Genomic DNA, 19,671 nt, shown 5'->3' on the forward strand with positions numbered 1-19,671 from the left:
ATTATAAGGGTACAAATTTTCAGGTGGGGATTCTTCATATATTGACCTGACTTTAAATTGTTAACAATATCTAAATAAAGAGGAGTGAAAAAAGTTTCACAAGAAGTGTGTGCAAATAAGTGAAGAGAGGAATGGAAGAGACATGGGTATACTGAAATAGATACCGAAGATTTTAAGGAATAGCCTGAAGCTGTTCATAATTTCAAATCTAGATGCAAGTTGCCTACTTACACCTACTTTGTCTGCAGATTCTTGAATTTTTAAAAGCAAATGTAACTGTTCAAATACAAATTACACAACTATTTCTCTTCAGTCACCCTTTTTCATGCAAAAATGGGGATTTTTTTAAAGGTACAGTGGATGACTCATCTTTTGACCAATTTAGCCCTAATAGAAAGTAGGAAGTAAGAAGAATGCTTGTGTAGAAGAATATTGAAGGAAAAAGCAAGACAGTGAAATACTTCAATTGTTTGTTCCTGTCGTTGAGTCTTCTGTCTCTAGACCTCAGCTGCATCAATATTTCCTCCAGGAAGTAAGAGGCATAATGAATGTGTGTGTTTTTTCCAAAAATGAGTTTATTAAAAGAAAAAGGTCAATAGGACACCTCACAACTTGCAGCCCTGATACACACAGAGGCAGCATTCTGCCAAGCACTTACAAATGCTATTGACTTCCCCTAAGTTTAGAAATTTTGCATAATGGCTGTATTGATCGATTTATTTATTTTTAAGTAAGGAAATACACAAGGGAGAGAAATGAATAAACTGACGATATGTTTTAGAGATTAGCATAGTGGAATTCTCTTGTAAAGATCAAATAGGGTCATACGCACCCTCTGGTTTTGATTGCTGTATCACAGTGATCGATGCAGCAAGGCCATATCAAACCATTAAACATCTCTTGTTCCATGAGCCATTGCTAAATACTTCAGAACAAGGTGCAAGATATCCTGTAGATAATAGGAGTGGAATATGCTGCCCAGAGAGCATTAATCTTCCTAGCCTTCTTTTATAGCCTGCATCATGAAGATTTATATCCTTTTAAAACAAACAACAAAATCTCCCCTTTCCTATCTAAGTCTCCGTCTTTTTGTTCTTGCAAAGAAATAAAGTTTTTGTCTTCAGCGCAGGATCAATTCTGTTAGATATTTAAGCCTTTCAGATAAAACTCTGTGTATGATTCTAGTACTATAACAAATCCTCTGGGCTTTGGTAGACTTCCTCCTGTGCTTACAGCTACGCATATGTGTAAGGATCTCAATGCACCGGGACCTTAGCATGTAGAACAAAATTGACATCCAGCACCTGAATGGCATTTCCTAAAGTTATCAATTTTTTTCAGGAGAATGGTTAGCAGAATCTTGTCAAACTGTATAAGTCTGATGTTAAAGAAACAAATAAACAGTGTATCTGCTGCTTCATCTAACAATTTTGCTATCTTTTGATCAGCTAGATGTGATCATGAAATCAAATGATTACTTAAAATTTGTCTTACTGTAACTGAATTCTACTGTATTTATAGCAACTATATTCCTGTGTATTTTTTCTTAAATTTGAGGGTACAATAAAATATTTATTTTTAGAGTAAAATTTCTGCCTATAAAAATAATTTTTATAAAATAAAAAAATTAAATTGTTTTGCATTAACTAATAATTTCTCTAGAGAGTTTGTTATGAATTAAAATGTTTCGGACTCAAATCAGAATTTTACGCAATGGCAAAAAAAATCTATGCATGTTCTATCAATTTGATCTATTTATCTAAGTTAACAATTCTTACTAGGAAAGTCTACTTAGGAAATATGCTTTTTTCTGTATCATGGCCAAAATAAAAGAGAGCACTGTAAAAACAATTGGTAACCTCAAATCTTGGTGTTACTAGCATCTATTCAGTGTCCATTTAATAATTTTTATTTTGATAACAGGTTGACAATATTTCAACAGTTTATCTCTGACTATTCCATTATGCAGGAGCATCTGCAAACAAATTGGATGTAATGACAGTCTACAACAGATATTTCTAAAATTAGAGGAGATGGGGGCATAAATATATTTAGTTTTTAGAATATGAGATAAATATTTTCTTCCGTATTTCAGCTGTAGAACGTCATCTTTTTTCCTATGCCTTTCTTCATCCATGTTACATAAAATCTTAGCAGCAGTCATTTTAAAAAAAAATTAAAATTACCTTTTCCTCTGAAATAAATGTTTCTAGATATTTCTTTTAAAGTATACAATTTAAAAAGAATATTCAAAAAGTTGTAACAAGGTCTGGTTTAATCTCTGAGAGTTAAAGAATAGCTTCACAACATTTGCTCATCCATGTAATATATACATAGATGTATAAGTGTAAATATACATAGGTAAATGAGATGGAACAAAGCTCTATTATTATGTTTCAGCTCCTCAAATCTACTTTCCCCTGTCTTTGCTTTTGTATGTGCTGTAGCTTTCTTAAATCCACCTAATTCATGGTTCTGCTATTAGCTTTCTTTAAAAATTACTCTGCCAATAGATTTAAACGTCATTGGAAATATCCTCTGTGTTCTGCCTGTGTTTGTCTTTATTTCACTTAATTATGCTTATGTATATGTATGTGAATTACTGGAAGCCTCTCTGTGTCTTTTGATGTTTTTATTCACGATTATAGTAGCTTTCATACTCATTACATAACTGAAAATAGACCAAAAAGTTGATTTGGTGATTAAGCGATTGGTGATTGATTTGGTGATTTGGGACATTGCTGTTCTATATAAATGGACAAAAGATGTCATACCATCTCCCAAAGGGTGCAACAGAGGAAGCTGTAAAAATCTTGGCTATAGAGACCAGGAAAGAGTTGTGGAAAGTTTGAGTCACATAAGAAGCCTGATTCAGAGCTTATGGTGATTTTTGATGTTCCAAATCATAGCTTTCCTCTTTAGGTGAAAGACCATCCTTTTTTTCCAAGTATAGTAGGCGAGATTCTTTTCTTTTAATCTATACCCATTAACTTTCTGTCTTAGTATCTACATAACAGTTCACTAGATACTAGAAATTGTACTTTAATAATAATGAAGCTACGTATAGGTGATTGGAATTTTTAAAATATATTTTAAACTGAACAAATAATGTATCTCTAAAAATATCTTCTAGCAACCTTCAACGATATTCCCACCAGTCATTCTGAACTGTTTTGGTAGGTAATAGGGTAACTAATGTTGTAAGCTTCTGTACAAATCTTAATATTACTGTTTTTTCCTGTTTCTGCTGTAAGGTTATGACACCCACACGTGTCAGGAAATACAATGTACAGCTGAATATGCTATACAGCAAATTTTCCTGAAATGTATATTCTAAGCACAGAGCTGCAGCGACTATCCACTGACATAGAAATATGAAATTCAAAATATACCTTTTAAAGGAATTTCTATGGTAACCATATTAGTTTAATTTGCTGTTAATCCTCTAGCATTTTTAGACCAGTGTCCTTATAGAGTGGTAAGAAATTCTATCCATCCTCAGGCTTTGGAAAGGCAGTCATCAACTCTAGAAAGGATTTGACTCGAGAAGCGGAGGTTTTAAACCAGCTGGGAACAATGTGACAGAAATCTCCATCTGCATTCATTCCATGTCTAGTCTTCTGAGAAGTAGGCTCAAAAACACAAAACAGAAAACACAGATGGGACAGGGTAGCATCTGTTTATCCTCGGAGCCTCCTGCTGTGGTTTCTGGTCATCTTCTCTCTTGTCCTCAGTCTCTGTTCCTTATCTCTCATCTGGTTCTTGCAGCCTGAACATGACTGCTGTACTTACATTTTAAAATCTAGATTTTAACATTTTAACAAACATTTGGGGATAGGAGAAGGGGCTCTGGTTACAGGAGAAATACAAAAGCAGAGTTTTTCTTCATTTTTTCCCCTCCTTTTGCCTGTCAAGTTTGTGATATTGAAGTTCAGTAGGAAGGATCTGAATCTTCTTCATACCATTGGGCACTGGGGCAGAAAAATCCCTTAGGCTGAGCTGCACTGAGTTACTCCCCTAGCTGTCAGTATTTCCTAAGCAAAGAAGTGCAGCTCCACATGCCAGGCTCTGAGGAGCCTCAGCTGGATTTCCTCTCTTGAGGGTCAATGACTTCTCTTATTTGAGCACCCTCCAACAGGATTCAAAAGATCTCTGCTTTCCACTTTGAGTCCCTCAATGTGTAATGTGTTGGGGTTATTTTTTCTCAGCAGTGCAATTTCATGAAAGCTGAAGCTATTCTCAGACCTGTGTGGGTTTTCCTTACTGCAGTAACCTTACTAAAATGTAAGTGATTGGAGTTTTGTTGTTGTTATTTTGGTTTATTTAGAATTCATAGAGTATAAAATGCCAATCTGAAACACTTGTGGCATGGCCAAAATGCAAGTCAGCCCATAAAACTCTTGATTGTTAGCTGATAAGAATAAAAGGAGGGGGTCATAGAATCATAGAATGCTTTGGGTTGGGAGGGACCTTTAGAGGTCATCTAGCCCAACCCCCCTGCAGTGAGCAGGGACAGCTTTAACCAGATCAGGCTTCTCAGAGCCCCATCCAACCTGACCTTGAATGTTGCCAGGGATGGGGCCTCCACTACCAATCTGGGCAACCTGTTCCAGTGCCTCACCACCCTCATTGTAAAAAATTTCTTCCTTATATCCAGTCTAAATCTATCCTCCTTTGGTTTAAATCCATTATTCCTTGTCCTGTCACAACAGGCCTTGCTAAAAAGATTGTCCCCATCCTTCCTGTAGGCCCCCTTTAAGTACTGAAAGGCCGCAATAAGGTCTCCCCGCAGCCTTCTCTTTCTCCAGGCTGAACAACCCCAACTCTCTCAGCCTGTCCTTGTAGGAGAGGTGCTCCAGCCCTCGGCTCATTTTTGTGTGGCCCTCCTCTGGACCCGCTCCAACAGTTCCATGTCCTTCTTGTGCTGAGGGCCCCAGAGCTGGACACAGTACTCCAGGTGAGGGCTCACCAGAGCGGCAGAATCACCTCCCTCGACCTGCTGGCCATGCTTCTTTTGATGCAGCCTAGGATACGGTTGGCTTTCTGGGCTGCAAGTGCACATTGCCGGCTTATGTCCAGCTTTTCATCCACCAGTACCTCCAAGTCCTTCTCCACAGGGCTGCTCTCAATCCCTTCATCCCCCAGCCTATATTGATATCAGGGGTTGTCCCGTCCCAGGTGCAGGACCTTGCACTTGGCCTTGTTGAACCTCATGAGGTTCACACAAGCCCACCTCTCCAGCTTGTCCAGGTCCCTTTGGATGACATCTTGTCCTCCTGGTGTGTCAGCTGCACCACTCAGCTTGGTGTCATCTGCAAACTTGCTGAGGATGCACTCGATCCCATTGTCTATGTCATTGATGAAGATATTAAACAGCACCGGTCCCAGTATGGACCCCTGAGGGACACCATTTATCACTTGTCTCCATTTGGACATAGAGCCATTGACCACTACCCTCCGGATGTGACCATCCAACCAATTCTTTATCCACCAAACAGTCCACCCATCAAATCTGTATCTCCCCAATTTAGAGAGAAGGATGTTGTGGGGGACTGTGTCAAAGGCTTTACAGAAGTCCAAATAGATGATATCCGTTGCTTTTCCCTTGTCCACTGATGCAGTCACTCCTTCATAGAAAGCCACTAGGTTGGTCATGCAGGACTTGCCCTTGGTGAATCTGTGCTGGCTGTCTCGAATCACCTCCCTGTCCTCCATGTGCTTTAGTATAGCTTCTAGTAGGAGCTGTTTCATGATCTTCCCTTGAAGAAAAGGTACTATGGGTGGAAGGTGCACATATTATTTGCATGCACATTGATACTTGAAAGTGAAAGTGGTTTTATATATATGTAGAAACATTTGATTGACATTATCTAGAAGGAAGTTTTCTTTTATGATCTGGCCACATGGTAGTGCTTTATGTGCAGTAGACAAATATGCAGGAGAGAACCCTGTTTAACTTAAGGAGTAGTTTCTACAAAGCTTTGTCAGGGATCTGTTTGCTTATAGTCACAGTTTACTTTAAGGTCACGGGTAGTTCCATTATTTTAAATGCTGTGTTGACCAAGGCCAGAGAAGCTTTGCATGGTCAAACCTTCAGCATGTGTTACCTTATGTTGCTTTATTCCTTCATTTCAGATATTCACTAAGTTTTTCATTGACTTAATAGAATTTTTGTTTGTTGATGCCTGTGTCTCCTTCCCACTATTTTAAACTACAGGATTGTCAATAATCTGCAGAATTATTTGTATTTTAATAGCCTTTCATTGCTTTTTTTTCCCCAGGAGAATGAAAAGAAAACAAAGCAAAATCCCATAAGCTCTTGTGCCTTAACACACTCTCTCTTAGGTATTTCCGTTGTCTTTTATATTGGGAATTTTAATGTCATTTTTCATTGAGATTCACTTATTTTTTAAGGAAATCTGTAACCTTGTATTGACAAATCCTGGAAAACTAGTCTTTGCTATGCTGAATTCAAATAGCTTATAGTCAACTTCCCAGTCATAATTTGCTTATCCCTTTTAATAAATTCATGATCTCTTCTCCAGCATGAGTGCCCAGAGCTTAAGGGAAGAAAAAGCAGCTTTTCTAGGCAACTCTGTAGCCCTGTGTGCATGTTGCTCTGTTCTGTATTTGATATTCAACAGATATCTGGGGCAGTTGAAATTGATTTTGAGTACCCGGAAAGCTGGTCTTGGATATGTCTTACTTATTTTCTTCTTCTCTTTGTAGTTCATTCTGCTTTCTCTTTTATTTTTTGTACCTCCTACTGAAGTCACAGAATGGTTAAACTGACTATTACATTTCTAATGGATTAGTTGAGTACTGGAAAAGCCAGAAGATATTAGCCTTTTCACATTCAAATGTGTCATATACAATATATGTGGTTCTATGAATATTTAATTTGAGTGAAAGGCCTGCCTGAGTATGATTTCACTGAGTAAGAAATGGCTTTTCATTTCTGGATTTCCTGGATATCCAGTTTGCTTCCTTGCTTTTAAAATGTTCATTGAACATTTTCAGCCAAACTGAAACCTTGGGCAAATCCTGATCCCAGTAACAAAATTCATATTGAGTTTTTGTTTTCATTTTAAAAGATAATTTTGTCCGTTCAATTTATTTGACATTTGCTTCCTTCTCCTGAGTTCCCTCAGTTGAATCTTTAGGGGCTGTGTTGTCTGTAATGTCCCTCAAGCGATCAGACATGTTGGCACTTAACAGGTAATGAGAGTTCAAGCGTGATACTGAAAAAAAGTAAGCTGTAATTTTCCCTATATTACTTAATTCTGTAAGAAATGGTGCTAAGCTTCAGATTGTTATGCTGGAAATTATAACTCTGTGGTCAGAGAAAGCAAGCTGTTTTATTGGCAAGGGAGCAGGAGCGTGTTCCCCAACCAGCAGTAAAACAATTTATGGGAGGAGTATTTGTTTCTCCAGCACAAAATAAAAACTGTTTGCCGGGTATTGTAGCTAATGACAGGATGGATAAATCATGCACCTGCAGAAATCCTGGTACACAATAGATATAACATTGCAGGAAAGAAATCATGGCTTTGATAAATGTCGTAATCCCACAGTGAGGTTTAAAAAGCATGCAGGTCCATCCACAGGAGTTAGCTGTAGAGTGGCGCATTGGGTAGCTTTGCAGGATTGATAGAATTCTTCCCAGTGGCCAAATTAATTTCATAACCACATTGCATTTGGTAAAATAAGCATTTTGTGGATGCAAAGACTTGTAATATGCATGTGATGCTGGAATCAATGCTCTGCCATCTGCAGCTGAGGAAAGAAATCTGACTTTTTCTCATTTGGTAGAACTGTAGGAGTGATGTTGTGCCATGGACATTTTTTGGTTGTTCATAAGCATCCCTCTACCCTGGTATGTGAGTCTGGATTGACTCACTGGTTAATGTTGCAGACTTGCTTAAATTGTCGGCCAGCTGTTACTCTTGGGATTGTCTAAAAATGTTGTACATTGCAGATCAAGTGTGAGGAAAATCATTTTGTATCCAAGACACTGGTTGATTTATTGTTCAGGGAATAATTCAATATACATGTAGTAAACAGATACATCAGAAAAAGCATTAAGATATTGCAGAACATAGTGAAACATACCTTTGGGTACTGTAAAAGGGGAAGGAATTCAAGTGTTAATGAAATAATTATTTTTCTCCCTGAACTATCAAAAAATAATGAGTTTCACAAAAGATGTTAACTGTCTGTAAAAAGTCCTAATTTAGCAGACAGGTAAATGCTAAAATCAGTCATTAATCAGTAAAGCTCCTGAACTTGTGTTTTAGTCAGTGGTACATAGGTCCACGTAAAAAATAAGATGTAGTTAAAAGTGGTTTGTTGACTTACAGGCAAACTAGTACAAGAGCCCTCTGTAACTGCGAATGTGTTCCTAGGAAATGCACTTATCACATGTTAAAATTTTTTTCAATTTTTGCAGCATCCCTTTGTCTTCTGTGTTTTACCAAGGGAATGCTCCAAGTCCCAAATACTGCTGTGTAGTTTGCAGAAAAGGCTTCAAGAGTGGCAACTGCCATACATGAGAGAGGAATTCTTAGACCTTGTAAAAATACTACTCTGGAGATCTGCCAAGATCAGACACTTAATATGATGTGTTTTGTATGCAATCAACAACTTTCCTTAAGATTAGTGTTCATCATTAGACATTCATATCTGGCACAAATCCTCCCTTTCAAGTTCTTTGCCTCTGTGACTTGCGTGCTCTCCAGCTCCTGGTGGAAGAACATCCTTTTCTCTAGTCACTCTACAGATGAGCTGTATGTGCATTCATGGGAGTATTGGATTGAGTGATTATTTCATATGGGTGACTTCTTTAGAAATCAGAACTATGCAGCACATGCAGGTCATCTGTCTTAACCAGTGCTATCTTGCCAGAATTTATTGGAAACACTCAGATCATGCTCATCTTGTGTTAACATAATGCTTCACTACTTTAAATTGTAACCTTGGTGTTGTAAAAAAGGCTGGAGTAAATTTAACAGATACCAGTGTGTTTTATTTTCAGAAAATAATTACTCAATGACCTACCATTACAGGGTCATATTCAGTGTCCTTCTGAGGTTGTTATGACTTAAATTTCTCACAATAGATTGCCTAAACAATATCCTGAACAGAGGGAACTTTGACATTTTCCATGCCTGTATTCCTTTCAAAGTGAAGGAAGAGGGAGGAGGAGGGGACATGGAGTCAAGATATTGACTGAGTTCAGAAATTAAAGGTTTAACCTAGACCAATAAGAATCCCATCTAACAACATACCTTTTAATCCCAGTTTACTTTTTACAAATAACCTATGAAAGATAAAGAAACAAAAAAATATCCTTTGGAAAGTCTCCCTTCACTTTTCATTCTGTGGAAGGAAGACATACAAACGAGCAGCCCAGGAGCATGAGCATCTCCATTCCCTATGGCTGGGTACAACATAGGTAAAAAAACCAAGGCAAGTTTGTCTTACGCATGCAAAATTCCTTTTCTTATTCTGGAGAAACCAGTCTGAAGCACAGGAGCATTTCTTGTGACTTTTACTTGGTCTTTGCGCTGAGCTTGCCTGCTGAGATACTGGTGGTGCTGCTGCTTTTCGGGAGGTGCGTGTGTGCAGAACCTGACTGAAACCCAGTGGTCTGTTCCCTAGAGAACCATCAGGTAACAGCAACTTTTGATTACACCCAGGTCTTCCACACAGGTCGCCAAGAGACTTTAAGGCTTTAATCTGAATTGCCACTGGCCTGTCTCTTGTTACTAATTCTTTGCCCCTTGGCACTGACGTGGATTATAAGATGGCAGAAAACCAGGCTCTTCATGGCTTCTTCCTCAAACCATGAAGGCCTTCATTTTTCAGCTCCCCTGCTCGCTCTCTTTAACTACAAGAGCAGTGTTTCATACTTTGTTCAGGACAAAAATGCTCTTAGGATTCCAGTAACAGTTAAAAGTACAACATGAATTACAGTGTTGAGTCACTGGAAATGACAGCAATTCTAACCAGAAAAGTGTGAAAACCATATATACTTTGTTTTCAAGGCATAACTCTGGGGAAAAATAACAATGAGTGGCAGACTCTTCTTCTAGAATATATTCCTCAAGAGTTATTTAGATAATTGGGGACCTATCCTAAAAAGTGTCTCAACTTTGCATTCCTGTTGGGCCCCAGCTCTAAGTGATTCAGCTGTGCTGGTTGTGTCCTTCGTCCTGTTTGTGGGGAGGCTGCTGAGCCCACGGAGAGCATTCCTCTCCCACCTACCGGGAGGGGGCAGCTGGGCTGCACACCCTGGGTTTTGGCATGATGTGGGCTAGTGCTCGCTGCTCTTGGATCCACTGGATGAGCTATAGCCTTACTTGTATGCCGAGATATGAAATATAGCCTCATCATTTCTTTGTGGTTTCAGTGGAATGCCATTTCTCTTAGTTTATCCTGTTTTTCCAGGTACAGCATATTGAGTTTCAATCCCATGTCTGGAAAAACAGTGTTTCTCTTAAATTTGGTCATGTCTCTGAAGTTTTTTCATAAAGATTATGAGACAAACTTGATAAACTCGAAGTCTGCCGTGGCCAAATATTAAGAGCTCAGTTCTTACTGGAACAGATGGAATCTGGTTCTAGACTGTAAAAGGTTTGCAAGCTATAGTGAAAGATTACATTGGGAAAAGTAGCAGCACAAATTTCTTCTTTCCTACTATTAAAAAAAAATAATCTGCAATATCTTCCATATTTAGTTTTCATAACAACCCCAAAAGAAAAAACACCCTCACTCTTCAATTTCACAATTACCACAATCTCTAAGGTCTCTCAGGTGGGTTTTGTGATGAACTAACTTGAGATTTGGTTTGCCAGTTTCATATTTTCTCTGAGCAAGAAAACAAATGCATCATTTTAGCTCATGCAATAATGTTCCAGGGCAGCTATTCTCATTTCTGACTTTTCCAGGTTATAGGAAAACTTTGATTTCTATGGGAACGGTCGTATTTTGTAAAGCATCCAAACTTTTAAGAGCATAGGACTGTGCTTTGCATCATGGTCTGATCCAAATACAGGCATATAGAGTTCCTGCAAGCAGTATGGCAGTTTCTCTACTTGGCTTTTCCCAACTCCTGTAATCATTTTGACATCCAAAATAAGGGATGTCACATCCCTTGAAGGGATAGGGGTAAAAGGGTGGACACCCTTTCAAACACAATTCCTTTCACAAAAATATCCCAGAAGATGCAGCTGAAGACAGAACCATTCTGTAATCAAAATCCAAGGGACTGGAGACAGCTCAAATAGTGTGGGCTAAGAAAATGACATCATAGCTCTGTGAAGTTGCTTTTAAAAGATGAGGTAGTGGGAGGCTGAATTCAGATGTTATTTACACCTCTTCAATCCCACTTGTCTTTTTTTTTTTTTTTAAAGTCAACGCAAGTAGAGAGGTAGCATAGAGCAGAATATTTGAGCCTCTCTCTTCTTTTGGAGTGCCAAAGCCAATAATAATCACAGCATTTTGGAATAGTTGGCAGAAGGGTGTCTGATAGATGTAGTCAGTCTTGCATTTGACGTGATGTAGGATTTCAGAATTAGCGCATATTTTTCCTGTTAGTTTACTGCATGATGATGCTGTATTGCAAAAGAGTGGAGAGCACGGGTATGATTACATGAAGACTAAGTCTCCATCAGAACTATTTATGTTGCTTAATGTCCTAGTCAAATGGTGTGCTTTATTCACATACAAATAGGAAGGAGTGGCTGCTAGTTCTTACATCTACTATAAACTGCTTTAAAACTTGGAAATGTTGCCCCAGTCAAAAATTATACCACCATTTAACATTTGCACAGTGCTTTGAAGATAAAAAGTGCTCCATAAATACTATGTTCTATTTTTCCACTGTTAGACTTCACACATCAGCTATTAAAAGAACTAAGAACTGAAAGCATTTAAGCTCAAGAAATAGTAATAATACTAATAGCACTTTGCACTTCAGTCATGCTTATGTCCAAAAATGTTCAAAACTTTTACAAACATGAGGAAAAGTTTAGCCTAGAAGTTTTAAAATAAGATAATCCATACTTATAAACCAGAGAAGTTAAGGCACGGGAAAAAAAGGGCCATATTTTAAAATATGCTTAGACATTTAAATTTTACTGATCTCAATTTTAGATTGCATCAGATCGTTAGGGTATAAAGGTACTGGAGTGACCTATTCAAGGAAACGAAAATTCTCCCCTAACTTTGTAATATTTATTGTTTCTGGCAAAACATAGCAAGGAGGGCAACAGTTCTTTTTTGTTGTAATCTGATCATTTTCTGCAGAAATTTTCTGAGAAAAGCTGATCAGGGTGTCCCAGGAGTGGCAGCAGTGGTCTACCATTGACAACCTAAGAGATATAAATAAGACAGGGTTATGGGGAGAGGTGATACCTTTTACTGGAGCAATCAGTAGAGTTAGGGGGAAATAGATGCACTTTCAGATCCTGAATAAAAGCTTGTGTGCCACAAGACCTGCCCGTTTGTGGTGGGCTGACCTTTGCTGGCTGCCAGACACCCACCCAGCCACTCTTTCTCTCCTCCTCCTCAACAAAACGGGGGTAGAAAATAAGATGGAAAAGCTTGTGGGTCAAGATGAAGACAGGGAGGTCACTTAGCAATTACCATCACAGGCAAAACCAGACTCAACTTGGGGAAAATTAATTTATTGCCAGTTAAAATAAGTTTGGACAGTGAGAAGCAAGGAGAAATTAAGACAATACCTCCCCCCTCCCCTTTTCCCAGGCTCAGCATCACTCCTCCATTCCTGACCCTGTGCCTGCTCCCCACCCCTAATGGCGCAGGGGAATGGGGAATAACAGCTCCTCTCTCCGGCTCCTCACGCTTTTCCCCTGCTCCAGCGTGGGCCGCAGTTCCTTCAGGACATATCCACATCCTCCACCATGGGATCCTCCATGGACCCTGTCCCAGAGTACCTGCTCCAGGTGGGCTCTCATGGGGCTGCAGGGGAGCCTCCTCACCCTCCTCCTGCCCTCCCCTGGGGGCTCACAGTGATATTTCTCACTTTTCTCCTCACTCCCAGGCAGCGCTTTGCCCTTTCTTAGGTACGTTTTCCCAGAGGTGCCACCATCTTGGCTGAGGCGCTCAGCCGTGCCCTGTGATGGGTTGGCTGGAGCGGGCTGGAACCGCCTGTGTCTGGCATGGGGCAGCCCTGGCCTCTCCTCACAGGGGCCGCCCTGCACCCCATGCTGCCAGCGCCTGGGCACCTGCTCCCAGCGCACCATTTTTCCCTCCCAGCTCCACCAACTGGCCCAGCGTCTTTGCCACAGGCGCCTCTGCGCTGAGCTGGGAAGGCTGCAGAGATGTGCAACGTTTTGTTGTTCAGAGGACACCTTGAATTCAACGCGTCAACTTTTGAGGTCCCTGATCTCACATCTTGGCTCCCCAGCCACCCTAGGTTAGAGCCACGAGGTGACCAGGCTGTCCTGGGACTTGGTGGCTGGTGATGCAGACGTCCCTCTTTGGCTGGCAAGCTGGATAGGTAGCTTCAAGATTTCAAAGCCAGTTATCCCGGGAGTGTCTTCGTGTGTTGACTTTTGGTTTGTTTTGGTTTTTTCCTGGAGGTAAGCCAGCAGAAAGAGAGAAGCTTTTGTCGGGTCAGAAATAGTAGCCCCACTACGAAGCCGTTCAGAGCAGAGGGCTCTCCTCGCAGGGACCTCCCCCCCACAGCTGCCCAGCTGCCCCCAGGGGGACCGGGCTACATGGGGTCTCGTTTGCCCCCTCTGCATCCTGAGTGACCTGCACGGGTAGCACCCCCGGCACGTTCTTGATGGTCTGAACGGCTCGCTGTTTCTAACGCGTCCCCTGTGAGGTGGGAGCTGGGTGGAGGAGCGGAAGGCGGGCAGAGGGGCTCATCTCTGTGCCTGGATTTAGCGCTGGGGCCGAACTGTGCCTCCAGCGCAGTGGCAGATACGGGAAGGCGTTTTGTGAGGCACACAAGCGCGAAACAAAACTCAAGTCAACAGGCTGAAGGTTGTTCAGCATCTGAGGCAGGGTGTTTGAAAAACAGCCTTATTTTTGCTCCTGTTCTCTAATACAGGAGCAGGTATTGTGCACATCCATATAGTGCTAATAGCACGTCTCTCCTTACTGTAGTGGAGTTCGCTGCCATAGTGAAAATAATCAGTTAGCAATTATCACAGCTGACAATGCATCTTCACATCCCATCAGCCACAGATATTTTCCACTGGTCCATACAATACAGACCCACCAGAAATAATAGGAAGGAGCAAAGCTATTGTTAGGATACAGCAGCTCAATATTAACAGAATATTCAGCTGCGGATGAACTCCTCAAGAGGAGTTAATAAGCAGCCACACTTGAATACCTGATGTTTATAAAGGGGAGAAACGTACACGAAGAAGTACATTATGGCTAAAAACCTACTTGAACTGTCCGAAACAAAACCTAGCCTTCATCTCTCATGTAGAAGCAAGCCTACTAGGGCCCAGAAAGAAAGATTTGTCTTTGAGGAGCGATCTGAAAGATAAGTAGTATGTCAAAGGAAAGAAAATGCAGTTTCTGCTCCTTGGGGAAAGAGGGTAAAAGGGGAAGTGAAAAAGAAAAAAAGAAAAAAAAAAAATTAGAACCCTTCAGGTTTTTTTCTAGATGTAGCCATAGCCTCTTTCCTTTGATTTGTCATGATTTAAATTCATACAAAAAGATTTATTTCAAATAAGCCCCTTTAACTGTAGGGGCAGATTTTTTTTTTTCCCTAAAGCCTTTTGTAAGAACAAAGTAACCACTTGTCACACACAGTGACTAATGAGAGTTTAGTGTGGGTTTTAGTGTTCATTCATACGCTTTGTGTTCAGCTAGTCGTAAGTTAAATCTTTAGAAAGCACACCGCAGGAATCCTTCGCTTAGGGGTGGGGGCGGGAGGCGAATCTGTCGAGATATTGAGAACTGGTGAGCGGAAACTGCTCTTTTCAGGCTTCCTAATCGGCGGCGCAGGAAATAAACACATGCAGGAAGTCGTTTGGCCTTTTCTTGAACTTAAAGTTTATACAGCAATTGATAACCGAGGAAAACTTTGTGTACTTAAACTTTTGAAAATTAAATGAAATAAAGAGGGCACGTTCAGCCGATGCCAGCGTGGCCTGTAGTTTCTACAACCAGCTCTTCTAAATACAGTATTAAAAATTGGAAAGATTATACAGGGTATATATTTTTATAGCTAGAACGTGTCCTTGAAACCTTTTTGTATGTCTTCTCTCTGTCCCCTTTTCCTTCCATTTCACTAATCCTCTCCCAATGAAACTGAGCTGAAGCACTGAAATGAAACTGAAAGTCATGTTTACGAAGCTGTTTTCTCTGCTTCTGCATCAGACTCTGGTCTTTCATCCTTTCCCTGACCTTCTCATTTATTCTGTAAGCACTTCGCGGTTAAGGATGGTCTTGGACTGTGTGAAACAACTTGTTCAATGGTGGCCCATGTTGATATTTGGTTAATGCTACATATATCGTGTATAAAAGTTGTCTTTGAAAGGAGGGTAAAAATAAATGAAGCGTCATTCTTGAATATAGCTTTTGCAATTGATAGCATCAATTTACTAACAGGGACATTTATAAGCATTTCTAAGAAATATTATTTGCGTTCATATTTCTCAAGCTTTCACTGTGAATTTAATGCTTTAAAAACAACAGTTTCAGGTTTATAATAATTACAATTAGTTGGTGTAAATTTGCATGGGATATTGAGAACACCTTTGCCAATAAAAAGAAAGCAAGCAAAACACAAATGCAGAACAGAATATGGAGGAAAAAGTTCATTTGCATGTCTTTGAAGACCAATTTAAATATCTGCTAAAAATACATCCATTTCTAATGCTTTTACTACTCTTTTTGAAAATCAATTTCTTTTTTCTTGCCCTAATAAACTACCCCTATCCATGCAAGCATTTACTAGGAATATTTTTTATGAAATGAGGACTAGAAGCAGAAAACTGCAGTTAAAATAAAGTAAAATGAGAGAAAGCCAGAAAGAATGAAAGTGAATTACACATCCATCATCTGGGTTACTTTCAGATGAAGTTATGGAATTAACTTTAACAAAAAATAATTTAATATTTTGGGGTTTTTTTCCTCTGCATTTTAAGTAATTTAAAATGTCATGAAGTTTCATAGTCTGTTTAGAAGGTTACATATTTGAAATGTAGGGGTAGCTTTGTGATGGCTTGGCCTTACCTAGCCACTAGATGGGATTTCAAGACTTCAAGAAATATATCTAAACATTGGCCCCAAACTGCCATTTACTGTAAAATGGACATAGCTGATCAGGAGCTCAATAAATGTCAATATTTAGTTCATTATCATAAATGAATATGGACATTTCAACTATTAATCTTGCAGGATTGCACCCTCTACACATATTCAGAACATCCCCTTATCTCTATCACTTATCCGTTGCCCATTTGATTTACATCCCAGCCTGAAGTCTAATAGTCATCAGTCTTCTGGGCATTACAGCGGCATAACTGTTTCACTGGTATCTTTGAAGGAATCAGTTTTTTGCTTTTCCCAGTTCCTTACAGGAAACATTCAAGTTTGTTCCAGACCATGTGGCAGTATGTATATGCAAAATGATGATATCATAGAATCATAGAATCATAGAATCATCTAGGTTGGAAAAGACCTTTAAGATCATCCAGTCCAACCATTAACCTACACTACCAAGCCCACTCTAGACTAATCAAGGGTAGACCAGACTAAACCATATCCCGAAGTGCCACATCTACCCGTTTTTTAAACGCCTCCAGGGATGGTGACTCCACCACCTCTCTGGGCAGCCTGTTCCAATGCCTGACCACCCTTTCCGTAAAGAAATTTTTCCTAATTTCCAACCTAAACCTCCCCTGGCGCAGCTTAAGCCCATTTCCTCTTGTCCTATCGCTAGCTACTTGGGAGAAGAGACCAACACCCACCTCACTACAACCTCCTTTCAGGTAGTTGTAGAGAGCGATAAGGTCTCCCCTCAGCCTCCTCTTTTCCAGGCTAAACAACCCCAGTTCCCTCAGCCGCTCCTCATAAGACTTGTTCTCCAGACCCTTCACCAGCTTCGTTGCCCGCCTCTGAACACGCTCCAGCACCTCAATGTCTTTCTTGTAGTGAGGGGCCCAAAACTGGACACAGTATTCCAGGTGCGGCCTCACCAGCGCCGAGTACAGGGGGACAATCACCTCCCTGCTCCTGCTGGCCACAGCATTCCTGATACAAGCCAGGATGCTGTTGGCCTTCTTGGCCACCTGGGCACACTGCTGGCTCATGTTCAGCCGGCTATCTACTAACACCCCCAGGTCCTTTTCGGCCAGGCAGCTTTCCAGCCACTCCTCCCCAAGCCTGTAGCGTTGCATGGGGTTGTTGTGACCGAAGTGCAGGACCCGGCACTTGGCCTTGTTGAACCTCATACAGTTGGCCACGGCCCATCGATCCAGTCTGTCCAGGTCCCTCTGCAGGGCCATCCTACCCTCGAGCAGATCGACACTCCCACCCAATTTGGTGTCGTCTGCAAACTTACTGAGGGTGCACTCGATCCCCTCATCCAGATCATTGATAAAGATATTGAACAAGACTGGCCCTAAAACAGAGCCCTGGGGAACACCGCTCGTGACCGGCTGCCAACTGGACTTAACACCATTTATCACTACTCTCTGGGCTCGGCCACCCAACCAGTTCTTTACCCAGCGAAGAGTATGCCTGTCCAAGCCGTGAGCTGCCAGCTTCCCGAGGAGGATATTATGGGAGACGGTGTCAAAAGCTTTGCTAAAGTCGAGGTAGATGACATCCACAGCCTTTCCATCATCTACCAGGCGGGTCACCAGGTCATAGAAGGAGATCAGGTTGGTCAAGCAGGACCTGCCTTTTGTGAACCCATGCTGGCTGGGCCTGATCCCCTGGTTGACCTGTACTTGCCTGTGGAGTTCGCTCAAGATGAACCTCTCCATAATCTTCCCCGGCACCGAGGTCAGGCTGACAGGCCTGTAGTTCCCCGGGTCCTCCTTCCGGCCCTTCTTGTAGATGGGCGTCACATTGGCAAGCCTCCAGTCATCAGGGACCTCCCCTGTTAACCAGGACTGTTGATAGATGATGGAAAGTGGCTTGGCAAGCTCCTCTGCCAGCTCCCTCAGTACTCTTGGGTGGATCCCATCCGGCCCCATAGACTTGTGAGCGTCCAGGTGGCATAGCAGGTCATTAACTGCTTCCTCCTGGACTATGAGGGCTCCATTCTGGTCCCTATCCCTATCCTCTTGCTCAAGGGCCTGAGTACCCTGGGGATGACCGGTCTGGCTGTTATGTATGTTATACATATATGTTATACATATGTTATATGTAGCTGCATTGTTTGTATTCTACCCTAAAAGCTATTTTTACGTTGCATTTCTTTCTTTTTTGATAGTCCAGCTCCACAGTGAGAACGTACCAAAACAGTAAATCGAGAGTGACCATGAGCCCTGGCTTTAGCTCCCAGTGGAATAGCAGCCAACCTGCTTGGAATACATACACCTTTCCAAGAGCAAGCTTGCACTACCAGTCTCATGCTAGCTACACCTACTGTGCTGGACATCCTGCTGTAAGTAATTATAACCTTTTCTGCAGTTATCTGAGTGAGCTGTATGATTCTCTGGGAGGTGGAGGTGGAGGTGCTCAGGGGCTGACAGTTCAGCACACTTCACCAAGTGCTCTTGTGTCCCACAGCAGTCAGGACAGCTCATGTGTACTAACCGTAACTCTAGAAAGTATTAGAATGAGTCTAAGAAGTAAGCAAATGTGAAAGTTTCATGGCTCAGTAGAAATACATATATCTTTGTACATTTAGCAATCCTTCTCCTTGCATGAAATTACTGTTGTGTGCCTGGGTTTCAGTGTCAGGGATGTGGGCTGGAAAGCGGTATTATTGATGGCTTCTTTTCTGTTTCTAGTGAGTCTGTTAGATGAATGAATTATTCTTTCTATTTCAGAGATTTTAAATTGTATGGATGAGTCAGTGAAGGAGGGCATCTCTTCTCATCATTAGATTTGTTAATATTCACTACTTTATCATTAATGTGATCAGTAGTGAACATGCAATCTTGTTGCTAAGCAAAGACTACTGGTGTTCTGTAATTTGCATGAACTGGTGGCCAAAAAGAATGGGCAGGGGGACTCACTGTTGTTGTGTGGTTTAATTTGACAACCATGAAAGGGTCACAGCTGAAGGCTGATAGTGGTTTTTGTCATATTGCTGTAGCACACTGCTTATAGCAGAGCCCTTTCATTCTTTTAGTTTCTGATTTTGAAAGACTCACAGAGAGTTAACTAGGGAAGACCTTGCTAGTGTAAGCAATCTTCCTTTTTTCCCACTCTGCACTTTGTTGTTTTAATGTTTGGATTTGAACTTTGCTTTGGATACTGTTAGAACTTCTTAAAGGACATAATATCTTAACATCCTGTCGTGTATGTAATGAAGTTTTGCCATCCTATAGTGAACTCCAGTAGGAAAATAGGGGAAAGTGCAGCTTTCACTACAGAGGGGAAATTGTGCTATGCAATCTTATTGCAAGATCTTTGTGATTTGATTTAGATCTGCTATCTTACCTGCCAACAGACTTTTGGCCAGAAGTTTGGGTTAGGAATTGTCTGAAGCATTAA

The 19,671-nt window shown here is 40.9% G+C and overlaps 1 protein-coding gene across 1 annotated transcript in view; it reads left to right on the top strand.

The window, feature by feature from the left end:
- Positions 1-19,671, top strand: part of RBMS3 (RNA binding motif single stranded interacting protein 3) — a 723,803-nt gene that overhangs the window by 207,000 nt on the left and 497,132 nt on the right. The window contains exon 3 of the mRNA XM_075705237.1: positions 18,440-18,613. Coding sequence (XP_075561352.1) covers positions 18,440-18,613 — 174 coding nt within the window. The remainder of the gene's footprint in view (positions 1-18,439; positions 18,614-19,671) is intronic.

The sequence above is a fragment of the Pelecanus crispus genome, chromosome 2 (genome assembly GCF_030463565.1).
Source record: "Pelecanus crispus isolate bPelCri1 chromosome 2, bPelCri1.pri, whole genome shotgun sequence".
Taxonomy (NCBI): Eukaryota; Metazoa; Chordata; class Aves; order Pelecaniformes; family Pelecanidae; genus Pelecanus; species Pelecanus crispus.